General features: G+C 38.6%; 1 protein-coding gene, 1 long non-coding RNA gene and 1 pseudogene across 3 annotated transcripts; 1 reads left to right on the top strand and 2 right to left on the bottom strand.

The window, feature by feature from the left end:
• Positions 1 to 7,710: 7,710 nt before the first annotated feature.
• Positions 7,711 to 10,097, bottom strand: LOC126877359 (glutathione S-transferase-like; annotated as a pseudogene).
• A 2,079-nt stretch (positions 10,098 to 12,176) lies between these two features.
• LOC126877358 (uncharacterized) lies at positions 12,177 to 16,755 on the top strand. Its single transcript, XM_050640155.1, has 2 exons — positions 12,177 to 12,851; positions 15,089 to 16,755. The coding sequence occupies exon 2, from the start codon at positions 15,280 to 15,282 to the stop codon at positions 16,048 to 16,050; it is 771 nt and encodes a 256-aa protein (XP_050496112.1). The 5' UTR covers positions 12,177 to 12,851; positions 15,089 to 15,279; the 3' UTR covers positions 16,051 to 16,755.
• A 320-nt stretch (positions 16,756 to 17,075) lies between these two features.
• On the bottom strand, positions 17,076 to 17,642 carry LOC126877363 (uncharacterized). 2 transcript variants are annotated; one of them, XR_007694955.1, is made up of 2 exons: positions 17,598 to 17,642; positions 17,076 to 17,502 (listed from the first exon to the last, which is right to left on the bottom strand). It is a non-coding gene; the product is annotated as an uncharacterized LOC126877363 (long non-coding RNA). The 2 variants fall into 2 exon arrangements; XR_007694954.1 differs by having other exon boundaries at positions 17,076 to 17,480.
• Positions 17,643 to 19,406: the final 1,764 nt, after the last annotated feature.

The raw sequence follows: 19,406 nt of genomic DNA, 5'->3' as shown, positions 1-19,406 counted from the left end.
GTTTTCTAATTTCAGCCGATCTCCAATCAAAGCTATTCTACGATATTACAAATATTAAGAATCGAAGATCCAGTGTGGAGAATTTGAAGGGTTGACTCTGAGATTTGAGAGTAATTTCAGAGAATAGAAGCTTAATTCCTGCGATTACTTCCTTCACATACTTCCCCTTTTCGGATCTTGACACTACGCAAGTCTCTTTCGGTCGTGCCGTACACCTCGCTGCAATATGTCCAAATCCGCTGCACTCGAACACCTAACACTTTCTCCCCTCTCCGGACACTTAACACTTAGATGATCCTCACTACCGCAAATGAAGCATCTTCTTTTCTTCATTGCATCTACAGATTGACTGGGCTTCCCGTTCTTCTGGGTTTTAGCCGGCTTCACAATCGACTTTGCTCTGCGACTCTTCTGCTCTTCGTACATCACTAACCTCTTCCTCAACTCTTTGATTGACGTAGCGCCGTACAATATAGCCTTATTGTTCTCGTCGTCTATTATTCCATCCACTATGTATTCCACCTTTGCTTCCTCCTCTATGTCCACATGGCTGGCTATTTCGAGCATGCGGTACATGTAAGCCAAACATGCTTCATCACTCTCCTTTTTTGTTTCTTCAAGTTTCTGATGTACTTGCCTACTGTTGACTTTCCTCGAAAATTCTTTCACTAGCCCCCTCTTCAACTCATGCCAAGTCCTGGAATGACACTCGAAGCTCGCAAATATGTTCGCTGATCCCTTCAGCAGCTTCCTGGCGTAGACTGCCTTCTGCCCATCCGACCACATGCACGTATCAGCGACTTCCTCGAACGACTCGAACCATCGTTCGACATTTTCACCTTTGTCGCCACTAAACGACTCTAATGCATCTTCGACGTCTCTAAAACTCAGTGTCGAACCAACACATGCCCTTCGACAATATTCATCACGGTCCTGATACACCCTTCGCGTATCTCTCTTGTATCCTCTTGCGTTTTTCTTGTCATCTTCATCCTCACTTTCGTCGTCGCTTTCTTCTTCCGACGATATGTAGTTACCATCCATGGCCGCTTGTAGCCGTGCGCGTAATTCTACTTTTCTTCCCGTCGTTTTTAAACCCAAACCAGCGAGGCGCTCCTTCAACTCCTTCGTATTCATTTTCTCAACATCTTCATCTTCGTTACAATCACGCTCAGCTCTCTGTACGTTTCCTAAATCTCGTTGACCGGTTAGCTCTTCACCGCCCGTCGATCCCTTAGGATACGATTGTCCAGCCCTACACGCCCGATTCAGCCTTGCAATCAGCACTGACCTCGCACCCGATATAGGGAGGTTCATTCGCGCGAGCTTACTCCTCAGCTCCTCCAGCGTCGAACCCTCTTCACCCGACAATCGTTCGTCCCCAACGTTTGCCATTTTTCACACTACACAAACTTAAACAGTCAACGATATCGTCTTTTACCGCACCGCGTACCGGTAAATTCACAACTAGCTCGAATAGCTCTGTTAAACCGTTTCGTTTTCTGTCTTGTCCAATCCCGGACGAGCCCCCAAAAATATGTAATATCGTGATATAATGTATTTACAAGGAGTGGACAATAGAGATGTTAATCAGACAGAAAAAGACGATTGTTGTTCAACCTGAACTATTCACGCCAAACGTACAGAAAACAGCGCAACTAAATAACTAGATAGCGACTCGACTTTTACCAAAACGCAATCAACACTCTCTCGGCAACGCCACTCGCAAACTCTGTCTCCGCTCAACTCGCACTCGGCTCCTCGACTCACACTCTGTTTCTCGACTCACACTCTGGCCGTTGTCGCATTCTATTGCCTTTTTCCTAGGCCCACCGCACACGTGTTCTGCAGACGCTCGTAGCCAGGGTCACGTAGGTCTTTTCCACGAAACTATGCACTAGAAAAGACCGATGACACATTGATGGGCCCGACGGCGCCTCGGCTCTCGCGACATTGTTCATAGTTCGCCCGATATTTCTTAGGCCTTTCGTCCACGATACTACATATATGTAGTGTTGTACTGGTCATCTTTTTTCCACACGTTTTTAGCTTTTTAGCTGTTTGTGTATGGGCGCCTAATCAGCCAATCAGAAATAGCCGGTATTCTATGAATCCTTCTCTTCAATGCTCGAAGAGCTGGATATTTATCCAAAGCTGATGCCCCAAACATATACTCGAAATTTTCAAGGTCCGCTGCAAACACGAAGTACGCCCATGTCGTCTGAAAAAAGGTTTGTATACATTTATTTTGTACCTCCTCTATTAAACAATTTTTTAATTTACCTTGAAAAATGTGAAAAATCGAACTCTTAACTAAAGATCACAAGCTTTTTAGGAAGAATTTGGATTTTTATTTATTGTCAGAATTTAATCTTCATTCTCTTTGCTTTCTTCAATATTGCCTCAACAAGTTCCTGTGGTTCACGATACTTGAAATATATACAATGTTACCAGCGTGGAAATTGTCTTGGAAACTTGGAAAATCTTTCAAGAGGAACAACATTGCTAACTGAGATTCGAGAAAGGAAAGGTAAGTAAATCCTTGCTTCTACTTAGAGCTTTTTTATTTACTTCTGACGAGTAAAGTACTGTTATTAAAATTTGATTAAAAGTACCAAGAATTTCGAGATATAAACAACCATTTGTGGAAAGGTCAGGAGAAGCAGAATTATCGAATAAACGTTATATAACTCTTAGTGATCTCCATATCAAGAATAACAACAAGATATAAACAGTCTTCTAGAAATTGAGTAAATATTACATAATTACATCTTGAGCAATATTTTGCATCTTAGCTTTTGCTTAATCATTATGATAATCTTAAATATCTGTAAATTCTTCACAGACTCTTTGCATCTTCTATACAGGTATCTCATGATCATGTGATAACACACAGGAAGAAAAATAGAGGAAAAAACAGCGTAAAAAAAAGTTGCGTAGGAGTATCGTCGCACTACATCATTCGACAATTGATGCACGTCATGGCGATCGTCACGGTTTAAAGCAGGCCATCAAAAACACGTTTGTTATCGTACGGAAAAATCTGCGACGTTCCAGCTGTTCAGGTGCATCGAATTGTGAATCATCGGCGGTACGAAGCAAGGCGAGGGGCGTAAATAGAGAAAGAAGAGAAGAGAAGGATTCGCATAAATGATAAAATATAATCGTTCGTTCCTCGTCGATGGCGGATGGATGGCTTTAATCGTGGATGATATCGATACGATTATATTTTATACATTTGAAACAAATATAAAAGACGAGCAAAAACCAGAGATACGATCGTTATGATATTATTCAATCGGTAGCCTATTTACCTCGTTTTTTGTTCACCTTCTCTGTCTAGTAATAATTTTCCGATTCGACTGGCGTGACGTTACGTTGGCGGTGTAAAAACACGATTTTAAACACCTGCGGATAGTTGCATGAGTTTCGAGCGATTCCATTCCCTTCGATTTATATTTATGCGATCAACGCGCGGATCGTTAACGCATTATGCAGACAGCAGATGTTACGTAATCACACATATCGTAATTGGAAATTAGTAACGTTATCGCGTACCAGGATCTTCCTGTCTTTGATCATCGAGTAACACTTCGTTGTCCTCGCTCCTTCCGCGGATAACCAGCGTTTATCATATAGAGACAGGGATTTGCAAAGAATAAAAGTTGTAGAACGTTGAAAGGCGTTGAGAGAAACGTGATGTTATCCCCTTATTCGTTAACGCAACGCAGTTAAAAAAAATCCCGTAGGAAGATTACGATAATAGATAACCTGAGTCGAGTGTTTGTCGGGGGATCTAAAAGATTCTTTCGAGTTGAGCGTCTGAGATTGCAGAGAAGAAAATTTGGAAGCCATCGAATTCGTGATGTCGATAGAAATCTTCAGTTGGAATCGTTGTATCATAACGTAGTCTGCTTATTGTCGATAAGACTTTACTAAACTAAAAGTGACTACTAAAAGTTTCTATCCTCTAAATTCTATCTACGATTCTATAATCTAAAAACTGACTTTTGCAAACAAACTGTAACATTCGCTTAACGGAAAGACATACGTATCTTGTTTGTACTCGTCTTTTCACAATGAATTCTTGAACGTCTGTCTCTGTGGTGAGACAAATGCAAAGTCATCTCATCAGTTACTCACCTTGCTTCAAATTGCTACGATTGCTATCGGTTTGGATACTTGCGATTGTTTCGTTATGGCTATATTCGGCTCTAGGTTGCAAGGCTAGGGTGTTGTCCTGAAGTTCCAGAGGGGCCCCGCCGTCCTTTCGTCTCCGACTCGGCCATCCTGACACTTACACGTCCTCGTGTGTGGCCTGCTGGCTTAGTCTACCCGTCGGGGCTTCCACCACGCAGGCATCGACCCGGCGCTCGTCCTCGGGGCAATGTTTTTCTTCTCGCCGCGATGGACAGCGAGACGCGATGTGTCCCGGCATGTGGCAGTGAAAGCACAACGCTTTTGGTGGAGCAGCCGGTCGGCTTTCCTCCGGGCGTCGAGGGTCCTTCTTCGGTTCCCACTTCGCCCTCTTGCGGCATTCGAATGTCGGATGTCCGTAAATACCGCAGTGGCCACACCTGGTCCAGGGGGCGGGTGATCTGCCTCGTTTGTTTCCGGAGCTCGCTAATGACCTCCACGGCGGGGGCGTTGGCCACTCCGTGTATAGGAAGGGCTTCATTTCTCTTTGGAATTGTTTCACCGACGTGATGTCACTCGTGAGCGCTAGTCGTTTAAAACGTTCATCGCGCGAGCCCAGCAGATGGAGGGCGGTGGCGGCGAGTACCTCTTCCCTGGTTGAATTTCGCCACTTCGACCCCAGGAGGGTGATGATACGATTTCCGTACGCTCCTGGTGTTTCGCCGTCCCGCGGTAGTTCCTCGGCTACCTTGATTAGCGACGCGGCTGCTACTTCTTGGCCACCGAAGTGCGCGGCGAATTGTTCCTTAAAATCTGGCCAGGTGAGCTCGTCGCCGTTCATTATCTGCGTAAGCCAATACGCTGCCGGACCCTCTAGGGCACGGTTTAGGGCAGAATACAGTGCGCTGTTTTTCAGGGGGTGGTCGCTCATGAGCAGGCCGAGCTCGAGTCACATTCCGAGTCCGAGCTCGAGGCGCCCTCCCGGGCAGGACTCGCGGGAGATTGCGATTCCGTGTTGGAGTTCTCCATCGTCCGGTCGCGGGTGGGGTACCTTTATTGTCGATAGTGACACTAGTGACGAGGGCCTCAGGCTTGATAACGCATCCGCGGCCAACGGGAGGACTATCATATAAAAAGCAACAGGATACACGAAATAATATAATTCTGACTAGGACAACATAAACGCAAGAAGTGTTGATATTGAAAAAAATATTTAATTTTGTATATAAATATTTTCATATTTACAAAAGTTTCCGGAAGCAGGAAGATTTACAAACAAATAATATCATAAACCGAATGTTTCATGATCCTTTTCTAATTAGAGTGTGTGACAGCATGCGAGAACGTTTCTTAAAAATATGACTTATTGCAATTACTTAATCGCAATTATAAACGATTAAGACCTTCTCACAACGAGGCAATCTATCCAAAGTATAAAACTCGTTATACTTGATGAGAAAACAAATCTCTACTTAGGTTTCATTTCGTTTCATCGCGTTCATAAAAAGTGAATTTGTATGAACACATCGTGCAATTTAGTAATTAGGACCGTTGATCTCGCTGCAACATAGATGGATAGAAAAAAGCCATTTAAAATGATACAACGTCGGGAAGACAATTATGAAAATTATAAATGGAACACAAGATAAAATTGTTTAAGATTAATTCTTCTTTTTTTTTTTTTTTAATCGCGAGTGTTTGCAAACGAAGTTTCAATCTGTTTACAATGATAGCAATGAGAGGAGAATGTCTATGAAAGTTATAAATGCGATATTGAATAACATTTCTGCGAGTGGGTTTGTTTTTCGTTACAAATGTTTTTTAAACGAATCTGCAATCTGTTGGAAACAACGGAACAGTAACGGGACGACTGATAGGGAAATAAAAAAGATCGCGTTTTATTTGAACAGACAAATCTTTGAAGTCTATTCGAAAGTCTATTTGAAATGGTACGAGCTCGAAAAGAACGGTGAATACTATAGAAGAAGGATTAATTAAAATTCTTATTAATCTGTACGCTTTGTATATTAAATACCTTGATCGATGCCATGATAACAAATTATTATACAAAACAGTGAAGTATCCACGTCTGACATTAATATTGAGTATTACCATTACTGTAATTTAATTTTTAACCGATCCTGAAAATTCCTTAGAACGTAAAAAGTATAAAATGTTACTGTGCATTTCAAGATTAAATGCACTGTAATTTAGAAACAGTTATGAAGCGGAAACAAATAATTTATTCAGAATAAGAATTCTACGTAATCATGTTAAAAAAAAAACGTACTTATAACGCGTTTAAACTCCAAATATGTAAAGACAATAAGGGAAAAAAATTAAACGAAGAATCGTATTTTTTGTAAATTCACACAAGATTTTATCCAAAAAAAAATTAAGATTTTTTGAAGAACGTACAAGAACAATAAAAAAGGGATGTTAAATACAAAAAATAGATTAAAATTTAGATTATGAAATATAAAAAAAATGATATTGCATAATTTACAATTATTTTCGATAGCTTACGTCAGTATGTTGGAGTGTAAACTATAAAATATTCAAAAACTGATACCATTTAGACATAATTTAGAAAAACAATAAATTGCGGAAACCGATAGTTAAAACTCGATACGATCGATACTCCAAAACTCTAATCCTAATAATTACTCAGCAATAATAACCGATAATTCATGTTGATTAATGTTTGAACTCCGTTTTTTTTCTGTATGTGTATACAAATTTTGTACAGTTTGATAAAGCGAAATTAAATTATCATCTTTTTGTACTACTTCAAACATTGAGATTTGTCATCTTCAAGGTCGATCACACATAGTTTCAGATTGCGGAGTTGCAAGGGTAATTAATTTTGCAATCGGTTTTCCTTTGATATAGATGTGAATACAAATAGTCATTGATTGACAATATACCGAAGCAATTCTAGTTTAATTTGAAGTCATCGATCCTTTGATATTTTTGGAAGAATAGTAAAAGTACAGAGAAAACAAGAAAAAATGGCGTTAACTAAAAGATAACTCCAATGTATCTCATAAATATTATCTATATATCATTTGTAAGATGTAAGTGACCAAGATATCGAATTATACAAAAATTGTATGTAATGATTAATACTTGAACGTTACTTACATTTATGTACATGAAAATTTGATCTTTTATTAACTAAGTTATTGATCGACGAAATGACTTCCTACATAATTCTCCGCCTGAACTGAAATGCATATCTTTTTTTACGCAAGCCTTATGTGTAGCTAGCAACGAGCAAACAGATTAATTACTTTACACACGGTCGTATCTTGTTTGCTGTAGGCGAGTTCTCTCGTGTAATCAACGAAGTACTCAACTTTAAAGCGATAACAGAAGAACATTATTGTATCGATAAAATTCATGCTTTTTTCAAAGAAATATGTAACTCGTATTTTTTTTAACGCAACCCTCATAATGTATTGAATAAAATAATCATACATTTTTTTTTGTTCAACATTTGTAAAATACGATATTATCAAGATCACCAAGGAGGTAATCTTCAATTCTTAATGAATATAATAAAAAACACAATTAATGATTGTTTGATGGTTTTATTATTATCTCTATAATACAAAAGCACAACATCGTGTCAACAGTTTATATAGTTCGTATGTTTCTGTAGGAATACACAAATAATAGTTCTCTATCACAACGTAATCTAAAGGGAAAACCCTAACTAAATGACAAAAATATCGGTAATAACTGGAACTAATGAATGTTAAAAGCAATCAGTATATTCCGTACAAACTTCCATCAACACGATTCGTTCTTCATTCTCTCAACACACTAAGACCGTAATCTTTAAACGCTTATAAAACCATAAGCAATCGTGAAGTTTAGAATTCGCTAACTGGGCGTCTCTCAATCCAGTTTTTGATCTTGGGCAGAAGGAGGACCTTTTTCTCCAGCAGCTTCAGATTCTCGTAATTCTCGATCAGATCAGACTTGTACATAAAGTTCAAATAATCGAGCAGAGCAACGAATGTTAAATCAGCCCAAGAGAGAGTACCATCGTAGAAGTAGCCGTCATTTTCCTTCACTTGCTGGTCCAAACGTTCTAAAATGAACAGCAGCGTCTCTTCAGCAGCCTTGCGTTTTGCAGCTTTGACCTTCTCGTCCTCCTCATAGTGGAAGGCGGCAATTTCTGAAAATTTGTTTTCAGTTAAATACTATTCGCTAATGTTATACTAATTTGAATACAGTGTTGTGCGAAATTTAAATGATACTGAAGATAGAATTACAATCCTTTTTAATCCTTTGTCTTGTATTGTTGACATACGTGTATCGTTCGATTAAATCAAATATTAAATCGGATTTCAACTAATAAATACCTGAACAGATATGTACTATCTGTTATCAAGATTCTCATAAGATTTATGCAAAACAGCACTGGATACTCACTATGACGAATATCATGAATAGTATCAACAGTGGCATCAATATGAAGATCTGCCCAGTCAGTCTTTCCAGCTAAGTCATATTGTTTGGCTAAGTAACGGCAAATAGCTGTAGACTGAGCAACCTTCCTTCTATCAGCTACGAGCATAGGAAGCTGGCCATAAGGAGTCACTAAAAACATACAACTAATAGAATCAAAGATTCTATCGAACAAACAGATTATGATGCTTCTTAAATATCTAGCTTCCTGTTATCTGTTTTGGAAAGATATAATTTAATTTATTGATAATTTATCAGCAAACAAAGGGCATTGTCTCCTTAACAATACCTATTGTTCTCCCACATATCTTATAGAGCAATGGAGAGTAAACAATAATCTCTGTTATACTCTGCATAATTGTGTTCTACTTTATTTAGCTACTTTAGTTAAATTAGGAAAGATGAGATTTAAGAAACAGAATTTCTTTAAATTTTAAGCTTACAGGGCTTTATTTCTGGCCAGACGTCCTTTTTGATACGTTCATCTTCAAATGGAATACTAGCATAGCTGAAGAAGAACGGATTGGTTCTGCCAATGCCGTAACTGGGAAGTAAGTCAATTTATAGAGCGGCATCTTCCTGGAAGTATAATATATACAAAGTAAAAACAAAGAATCATTGATGACAAGAATTATATTATTACAAATTATGAAGTATAAGACAATTTAAGTAAAAAGCATCAACTACTAACTACTCGCATAGCTATTTGTATCTTTATATTTTAATATAGCTTAGATATAAAAAGAATATTATTTTTGGATGTAATAATGTATAAACTTGCGCCAAATATTATAACAAAATATTGCACTTTCTATTTAAGTAGGATAGACATATTACCGGCATTTATTTTTTTTTCTATAGCAATGAAATTGTTTATAAAAAAGTTTATAAGAAAACTATCAATTAATGCAAACAACGCATTTCAAAATATTAATTACATTCGCACGATTCGTTATCTCTAGTATTAATTTAACCATATGGTTCTATACACCCAAGACCCTCTAACAGTAATTTAGTACCATTACTAGTCGTATGTACAATGTATGTTTGTATACAACTTTCGTAACTACAAAACATTCAGCATGATTATATATTCTTCCAAACTTAAGAAACATTTTCTAATTGCATACTTAAATTTATCGATCAATTATAAACATATGATAACATTTATTTCTTTCAACTACTAATTTTCAAATCCTCTGCTGTTCCGTTAATTGAACGACGCGCCGACTTTTCGTACAAGTATCTTGTATCTTATCTGTATTATTTAGTTATCAATAAAGAAGAAACATTTTCTAATTGTATACTTAAATTTATCGATCAATTATGAACATGTAATAACATTTATTTCTTTCAACTACTAATTTTTAAATCATCTGCTGTTCGGTTAATTGAAGGATGTCGGCTTTCTGTAGAAGTATTTCATATTTATTATTTAATTATGAATAAGGAAAAAACATACAAAATATAGTTTTTAAACGGTTTATTATTTATAAAGAGAAACTTTGACTCAGGATATATATACTATATATATATACTATTTACTTACAATTTTTTTTTTAAGACTTCAAAGTCGAAACAAGCACAGGAAATTTCCAAGCCGGTTAACAGAAACTTGAATGAGACAAAAATAACCTTTAGATCAATATATGTTCTTCTTCCCCCCTGTTGCTTCCACGTAACTCTTATCCTATTGGTGGAGCTGTGCTGATATGTGAAATTATGACTACATAAAAACATCCGGAAAGACTCATTGAATGATTTTATAGTTTAAGGTTAATAAATTTCCATAAATTAAAGTTGAAAATTTATGAGAACATGTTTTCTGTAACAAAACTTAGTAAAAACAAACTAGTAAGGTTTATAGATTCTTTAATGATTATGTATGTATTCATAAACTAGTTCCATAAACATCGTTCGATAAAACGTCGAACAACACACAACATTGAAGCGCGAAATTTCAAATTCAAGGAAAGATAAATAACAAATATTGCGAACAAATGATATTAAATTTACAATAATCTCATGTAAGAAAAAATAAAAGGGATAAAAGTAGTACAGAAGATAGAAAAATCTATAAAACTGGTGGCTAGGAAATAGAAAATATATAAATTTATGTTATTAGAGTTTAGTACTTCTGTCGATCAATGTGTTACGACCGTTCGCGGAGAGACGCAGTCGCAGTAGCGAGAGGCGTAAATTCTCGCTACGATTCGGTGAATCAACGCCGCGAAGTAGTCGTTCCTCTGTTTCGGTTGAGATAAGAGGTCGGTTAAATGAATATGACACAGTATAGTAAGTTATATTTCACCGTTTATTCCAACAACTTATAACGAAGGCAGTTACGCTGGTGCGTATGTACGAGATTTTTTTTTTTATTTATTTGTTGAAATTACAATCAATTCTCTCGTTGAGAATATGTACGAGATGAATGAGTGACTGATCTGTGGGTGTGTCCTACCCGGTGGAAGGATATTGACCGTTCGAAGGATGTGAAATCAGAACTGTCTTGGGAGACGATGCTGTCTCGGAGGAAAGCTAAGGATGGGTGTGTCTAGCGCACGGGACCATCGGATTTGTTGGTGACGATTTTAGTTAGGAGAGTGAAGGAAGTGGCTTCGTTGTTAATTGGTTAACGAAGGGTCTTAACCGCCCTCGAGAGAAAGTGGTTAGTGGGAGGAAAGTTGCAGCATACGTGAGAAAAACTAACTTTCCCTTGTCCAGTCGGGGTAGACAATAGTCTTTAGAAATTCTTCGGAAACAGACATTTGTTTGGTTTGAAAGACCTTTTCTAGGAAATCTATGAGATTTATGGAAGGTACTTGAAACTATGGAGGATACGCTGCGAGTATCCGGTGACATCTGGTTGCCATATTGCTCGCGGTGCGACGTAACAAAATGGAATAGAAAGATTATACCACAGACGAAATTATACTTTATACTTTATTATACTTTATACTTTATTATTACATTACATCAATTGACATCTTTGGAATTACAACGATTCGATACACATTTTAACGTTTAACATTCTAACATTCAGTTAGAACTTTGTATTGATTAGAGATATTGTAACGACTAGAAATATCGATACATATATCAATACTTTTACCTCGAAATTCGTAGATTCGTACTCTTCATTGTCCATACAAATTGTGTCATATATGTCCAAACCAAATTTAATTTCCAATTTAAAACCAAAATTCTTTTTCGAAAATGGCACTTTCAATTCTTCTTATTCTCACTATTTAATTGCTAGCCGTATCAAGTAACAACGAAAAAAATAATAATATCTAAACGTTAAGCAGGTCCATATTTTGGGGGATACAATTAAAAAAGTAAATCGTCGGTGGAATATTGTTTCACCTATCAAGAATTTTGGAAGATATAATTAGAAAGGTACAACCTGGGTAGAAAATTGTACTCTGTTACGTCGCGTAACACTCTACCTAGCCGAGGCCACACACCGCGGGAAATATGGCAACCAGATGTCTTCGGATACTCGCAGCGTATCTTCCATGGTTTCAAGTGCTTTCCATAAATCTCATAGATTTCCTAGAAAAGGTCCTTCAAATCAAACAAACGTCTGTTTCCGAAGAATTTCCAAAGACTATTGTCTACCACGGCTTAACTAGGGAAGGTTAGTTTTTCTCACGTACGCTGCAACCTTCCTCCCACTAACCACTTTCTCTCGAGGGCGGCTAAGACCCTTCGTTTAACCAATTAACAACGAAGCCTATTTCCCTCACTCTCTTAACTAACATCGGCATCATCAAATCCGATGGTCCCGTGCGCTAGACACACCCATCCTTAGCTTTCCTCCGACACAGCATCGTCTCCCAAGACAATACTGATTTTACATCCTTCGAACGGTCAACATCCTTCCACCGGGTATACACACCCGCAGATCAGTCACTCGCTCATCTCGTACATACGCATCAGCGTAACTATCCTCGTTATAAGTTGTGGAATAAACGGTGAAATATAACTTACTACTGTGTCATATTCATATCAACCACCTCTGTTATCCTAACCGAAACAGGGGAACGACTACTTCGCGGCGTCGATTCACCGAATCGTAGCGAGAATTTACGCCTCTCGCTGACGCGTTTTCCTCGCGACCGCGTCCCTCCGCGAACGGTCGTAACATACTCCTTATCGAGCATTTTTGAAAATATAATTGAGAAAGTGGAATCTGGATAGAAAATTGTTTTACCTACGAAGCATTATAAAAAGTAAGTTTAATAAAACTATACCTTGGATATTTCATATATTTTTTCATATTATACGCATTCGTTAAAATTTTACACTCCCAAACATCCTGCTATACTTGCACAAAAAAGCGCAGTCTAGTAATATCCCCCTCACTGCTCCTCGCATTTTCTTTCTAATCATCTCTCGTTCGCTTTTCCTGATATTATTTTCAGCGTAAGTTCAGAGTGGCGGTTTTTAAACTCAGGAACGCGCGGCTGTTCGTTAAATGAAATATCAAACGTAAGAATTGCCGCAGTCTTAACGCGAGATAATTCATTTCGTGGCACAGGGCGCACGTCGTTGAATATTAATTCATATCTCATATAAGTTGCGAATAAAAAAAGCAGATAAAAGAGGACAAAAATCCGATAATTACCGCGAATCTTTACGCAATTTCAAGAAATACAAAAGAAATTTGTTTGTAAGCATGCTACTAAGTATTATTAGAAGTACTGTACTTTCGATATTTTACATATTCTTGCATGTTTTCTACATTTTTCTGTATTTTTGTATCCTTAAACTTTCCGTAAACGCGTAAACGTCTGCGCTCTGACAATGACAAGGAAGATTCTACTGATAAAAATAAAGCATCGAATTTCACCGAACTCTCAGAAATGTAATTCTCAGATCACATGAATTAAAAAGAAAGAACAAAAGAAAATACAAATATATATATATATATATATATATATATATATATATATATATATATATATACATACGTAGCCACAAATCAATTTGGATCACGACAGATAAAATAGGTAGCAATAATGTCTCCACGAACATTATCATAATTTATTGGAATTTACATAAAAGCCAAAGAATGCTATTGTTTCAATGACACGAGCAAGTCTGATAAATTCTTATCTCTGGTCCATTCGTGGCCAATTTTTTAATACCCTCGTAACTTGTAACGACAAATAAAAATATTGGTACAAGCCAATTTTTTTTTGGATAAAATCTTGTGTGAATTTACAAAAAATACGATTCTTCGTTTAATTTATTTCCCTTATTGTCTTTACATATTTGGAGTTTAAACGCGTTATAAGTACGTTTTTTTTTTTAACATGATTACGTAGAATTCTTATTCTGAATAAATTATTTGTTTCCGCTTCATAACTGTTTCTAAATTACAGTGCATTTAATCTTGAAATGCACAGTAACATTTTATACTTTTTACGTTCTAAGGAATTTTCAGGATCGGTTAAAAATTAAATTACAGTAATGGTAATACTCAATATTAATGTCAGACGTGGATACTTCACTGTTTTGTATAATAATTTGTTATCTTGGCATCGATCAAGGTATTTAATATACAAAGCGTACAGATTAATAAGAATTTTAATTAATCCTTCTTCTATAGTATTCACCGTTCTTTTCGAGCTCGTACCATTTCAAATAGACTTTCGAATAGATTTCAAAGATTTGTCTGTTCAAATAAAACGCGATCTTTTTTATTTCCCTATCAGTCGTCCCGTTACTGTTCCGTAGTTTCCAACAGATTGCAGATTCGTTTAAAAAACATTTGTAACGAAAAACAAACCCACTCGCAGAAATGTTATTCAATATCGCATTTATAACTTTCATAGACATCCTCCTCTCATTGCTATCATTGTAAACAGATTGAAACTTCGTTTGCAAACACTCGCGATTAAAAAAAAAAAAAAAAGAAGAATTAATCTTAAACAATTTTATCTTGTGTTCCATTTATAATTTTCATAATTGTCTTCCCGACGTTGTATCATTTTAAATGGCTTTTTTCTATCCATCTATGTTGCAGCGAGATCAACGGTCCTAATTACTAAATTGCACGATGTGTTCATACAAATTCACTTTTTATGAACGCGATGAAACGAAATGAAACCTAAGTAGAGATTTGTTTTCTCATCAAGTATAACGAGTTTTATACTTTGGATAGATTGCCTCGTTGTGAGAAGGTCTTAATCGTTTATAATTGCGATTAAGTAATTGCAATAAGTCATATTTTTAAGAAACGTTCTCGCATGCTGTCACACACTCTAATTAGAAAAGGATCATGAAACATTCGGTTTATGATATTATTTGTTTGTAAATCTTCCTGCTTCCGGAAACTCTTTTAAATATGAAAATATTTATATACAAAATTAAATATTTTTTTCAATATCAACACTTCTTGCGTTTATGTTGTCCTAGTCAGAATTATATTATTTCGTGTATCCTGTTGCTTTTTATATGATAGTCCTCCCGTTGGCCGCGGATGCGTTATCAAGCCTGAGGCCCTCGTCACTAGTGTCACTATCGACAATAAAGGTACCCCACCCGCGACCGGACGATGGAGAACTCCAACACGGAATCGCAATCTCCCGCGAGTCCTGCCCGGGAGGGCGCCTCGAGCTCGGACTCGGAATGTGACTCGAGCTCGGCCTGCTCATGAGCGACCACCCCCTGAAAAACAGCGCACTGTATTCTGCCCTAAACCGTGCCCTAGAGGGTCCGGCAGCGTATTGGCTTACGCAGATAATGAACGGCGACGAGCTCACCTGGCCAGATTTTAAGGAACAATTCGCCGCGCACTTCGGTGGCCAAGAAGTAGCAGCCGCGTCGCTAATCAAGGTAGCCGAGGAACTACCGCGGGACGGCGAAACACCAGGAGCGTACGGAAATCGTATCATCACTCTCCTGGGGTCGAAGTGGCGAAATTCAACCAGGGAAGAGGTACTCGCCGCCACCGCCCTCCATCTGCTGGGCTCGCGCGATGAACGTTTTAAACGACTAGCGCTCACGAGTGACATCACGTCGGTGAAACAATTCCAAAGAGAAATGAAGCCCTTCCTATACACGGAGTGGCCAACGCCCCCGCCGTGGAGGTCATTAGCGAGCTCTGGAAACAAACGAGGCAGGTCACCCGCCCCCTGGACCAGGTGTGGCCACTGCGGTATTTACGGACATCCGACATTCGAATGCCGCAAGAGGGCGAAGTGGGAACCGAAGAAGGACCCCCGACGCCCGGAGGAAAGCCGACCGGCTGCACCACCAAAAGCGTTGTGCTTTCACTGCCACATGCCGGGACACATCGCGTCTCGCTGTCCATCGCGGCGAGATGAAAAACATTGCCCCGAGGACGAGCGCCGGGTCGATGCCTGCGTGGTGGAAGCCCCGACGGGTAGACTAAGCCAGCAGGCCACACACGAGGACGTGTAAGTGTCAGGATGGCCGAGTCGGAGACGAAAGGACGCCGGGGCCCCTCTGGAACTTCAAGACAACACCCTAACCTTGCAACCTAGAGCCTAATATAGCCATAACGAAACAATCGCAAGTATCCAAACCGCTAGCAATCGTAGCAATTTGAAACAAGGTGAGTAACTGATGAGATGACTTTGCATTTGTCTCACCACAGAGACAGACGTTCAAGAATTCATTGTGAAAAGACGAGTACAAACAAGATACGTATGTCTTTCCGTTAAGCGAATGTTACAGTTTGTTTGCAAAAGTCAGTTTTTAGATTATAGAATCGTAGGTAGAATTTAGAGGATAGAAACTTTTAGTAGTCACTTTTAGTTTAGTAAAGTCTTATCGACAATAAGCAGACTACGTTATGATACAACGATTCCAACTGAAGATTTCTATCGACATCACGAATTCGATGGCTTCAAAATTTTCTTCTCTGCAATCTCAGACGCTCAACTCGAAAGAATCTTTTAGATCCCCCGACAAACACTCGACTCAGGTTATCTATTATCGTAATCTTCCTACGGGATTTTTTTTAACTGCGTTGCGTTAACGAATAAGGGGATAACATCACGTTTCTCTCAACGCCTTTCAACGTTCTACAACTTTTATTCTTTGCAAATCCCTGTCTCTATATGATAAACGCTGGTTATCCGCGGAAGGAGCGAGGACAACGAAGTGTTACTCTATGATCAAAGACAGGAAGATCCTGGTACGCGATAACGTTACTAATTTCCAATTACGATATGTGTGATTACGTAACATCTGCTGTCTGCATAATGCGTTAACGATCCGCGCGTTGATCGCATAAATATAAATCGAAGGGAATGGAATCGCTCGAAACTCATGCAACTATCCGCAGGTGTTTAAAATCGTGTTTTTACACCGCCAACGTAACGTCACGCCAGTCGAATCGGAAAATTATTACTAGACAGAGAAGGTGAACAAAAAACGAGGTAAATAGGCTACCGATTGAATAATATCATAACGATCGTATCTCTGGTTTTTGCTCGTCTTTTATATTTGTTTCAAATGTATAAAATATAATCGTATCGATATCATCCACGATTAAAGCCATCCATCCGCCATCGACGAGGAACGAACGATTATATTTTATCATTTATGCGAATCCTTCTCTTCTCTTCTTTCTCTATTTACGCCCCTCGCCTTGCTTCGTACCGCCGATGATTCACAATTCGATGCACCTGAACAGCTGGAACGTCGCAGATTTTTCCGTACGATAACAAACGTGTTTTTGATGGCCTGCTTTAAACCGTGACGATCGCCATGACGTGCATCAATTGTCGAATGATGTAGTGCGACGATACTCCTACGCAACTTTTTTTTACGCTGTTTTTTCCTCTATTTTTCTTCCTGTGTGTTATCACATGATCATGAGATACCTGTATAGAAGATGCAAAGAGTCTGTGAAGAATTTACAGATATTTAAGATTATCATAATGATTAAGCAAAAGCTAAGATGCAAAATATTGCTCAAGATGTAATTATGTAATATTTACTCAATTTCTAGAAGACTGTTTATATCTTGTTGTTATTCTTGATATGGAGATCACTAAGAGTTATATAACGTTTATTCGATAATTCTGCTTCTCCTGACCTTTCCACAAATGGTTGTTTATATCTCGAAATTCTTGGTACTTTTAATCAAATTTTAATAACAGTACTTTACTCGTCAGAAGTAAATAAAAAAGCTCTAAGTAGAAGCAAGGATTTACTTACCTTTCCTTTCTCGAATCTCAGTTAGCAATGTTGTTCCTCTTGAAAGATTTTCCAAGTTTCCAAGACAATTTCCACGCTGGTAACATTGTATATATTTCAAGTATCGTGAACCACAGGAACTTGTTGAGGCAATATTGAAGAAAGCAAAGAGAATGAAGATTAAATTCTGACAATAAATAAAAATCCAAATTCTTCCTAAAAAGCTTGTGATCTTTAGTTAAGAGTTCGATTTTTCACATTTTTCAAGGTAAATTAAAAAATTGTTTAATAGAGGAGGTACAAAATAAATGTATACAAACCTTTTTTCAGACGACATGGGCGTACTTCGTGTTTGCAGCGGACCTTGAAAATTTCGAGTATATGTTTGGGGCATCAGCTTTGGATAAATATCCAGCTCTTCGAGCATTGAAGAGAAGGATTCATAGAATACCGGCTATTTCTGATTGGCTGATTAGGCGCCCATACACAAACAGCTAAAAAGCTAAAAACGTGTGGAAAAAAGATGACCAGTACAACACTACATATATGTAGTATCGTGGACGAAAGGCCTAAGAAATATCGGGCGAACTATGAACAATGTCGCGAGAGCCGAGGCGCCGTCGGGCCCATCAATGTGTCATCGGTCTTTTCTAGTGCATAGTTTCGTGGAAAAGACCTACGTGACCCTGGCTACGAGCGTCTGCAGAACACGTGTGCGGTGGGCCTAGGAAAAAGGCAATAGAATGCGACAACGGCCAGAGTGTGAGTCGAGAAACAGAGTGTGAGTCGAGGAGCCGAGTGCGAGTTGAGCGGAGACAGAGTTTGCGAGTGGCGTTGCCGAGAGAGTGTTGATTGCGTTTTGGTAAAAGTCGAGTCGCTATCTAGTTATTTAGTTGCGCTGTTTTCTGTACGTTTGGCGTGAATAGTTCAGGTTGAACAACAATCGTCTTTTTCTGTCTGATTAACATCTCTATTGTCCACTCCTTGTAAATACATTATATCACGATATTACATATTTTTGGGGGCTCGTCCGGGATTGGACAAGACAGAAAACGAAACGGTTTAACAGAGCTATTCGAGCTAGTTGTGAATTTACCGGTACGCGGTGCGGTAAAAGACGATATCGTTGACTGTTTAAGTTTGTGTAGTGTGAAAAATGGCAAACGTTGGGGACGAACGATTGTCGGGTGAAGAGGGTTCGACGCTGGAGGAGCTGAGGAGTAAGCTCGCGCGAATGAACCTCCCTATATCGGGTGCGAGGTCAGTGCTGATTGCAAGGCTGAATCGGGCGTGTAGGGCTGGACAATCGTATCCTAAGGGATCGACGGGCGGTGAAGAGCTAACCGGTCAACGAGATTTAGGAAACGTACAGAGAGCTGAGCGTGATTGTAACGAAGATGAAGATGTTGAGAAAATGAATACGAAGGAGTTGAAGGAGCGCCTCGCTGGTTTGGGTTTAAAAACGACGGGAAGAAAAGTAGAATTACGCGCACGGCTACAAGCGGCCATGGATGGTAACTACATATCGTCGGAAGAAGAAAGCGACGACGAAAGTGAGGATGAAGATGACAAGAAAAACGCAAGAGGATACAAGAGAGATACGCGAAGGG

This window comes from Bombus huntii, unplaced genomic scaffold (genome assembly GCF_024542735.1).
Source record: "Bombus huntii isolate Logan2020A unplaced genomic scaffold, iyBomHunt1.1 ctg00000151.1, whole genome shotgun sequence".
Classification (NCBI taxonomy): domain Eukaryota; kingdom Metazoa; phylum Arthropoda; class Insecta; order Hymenoptera; family Apidae; genus Bombus; species Bombus huntii.
The sequence above is the reverse complement of the archived record's forward strand: the minus strand, read 5'-3'. Positions and strand labels throughout refer to the sequence as shown.

What these genes read in the sequence shown, in the direction of transcription:
- LOC126877358 (XM_050640155.1), top strand. Translation starts at nt 15,280, where the DNA reads ATGAGCGACCACCCCCTGAAAAACAGCGCACTGTATTCTGCCCTAAAC.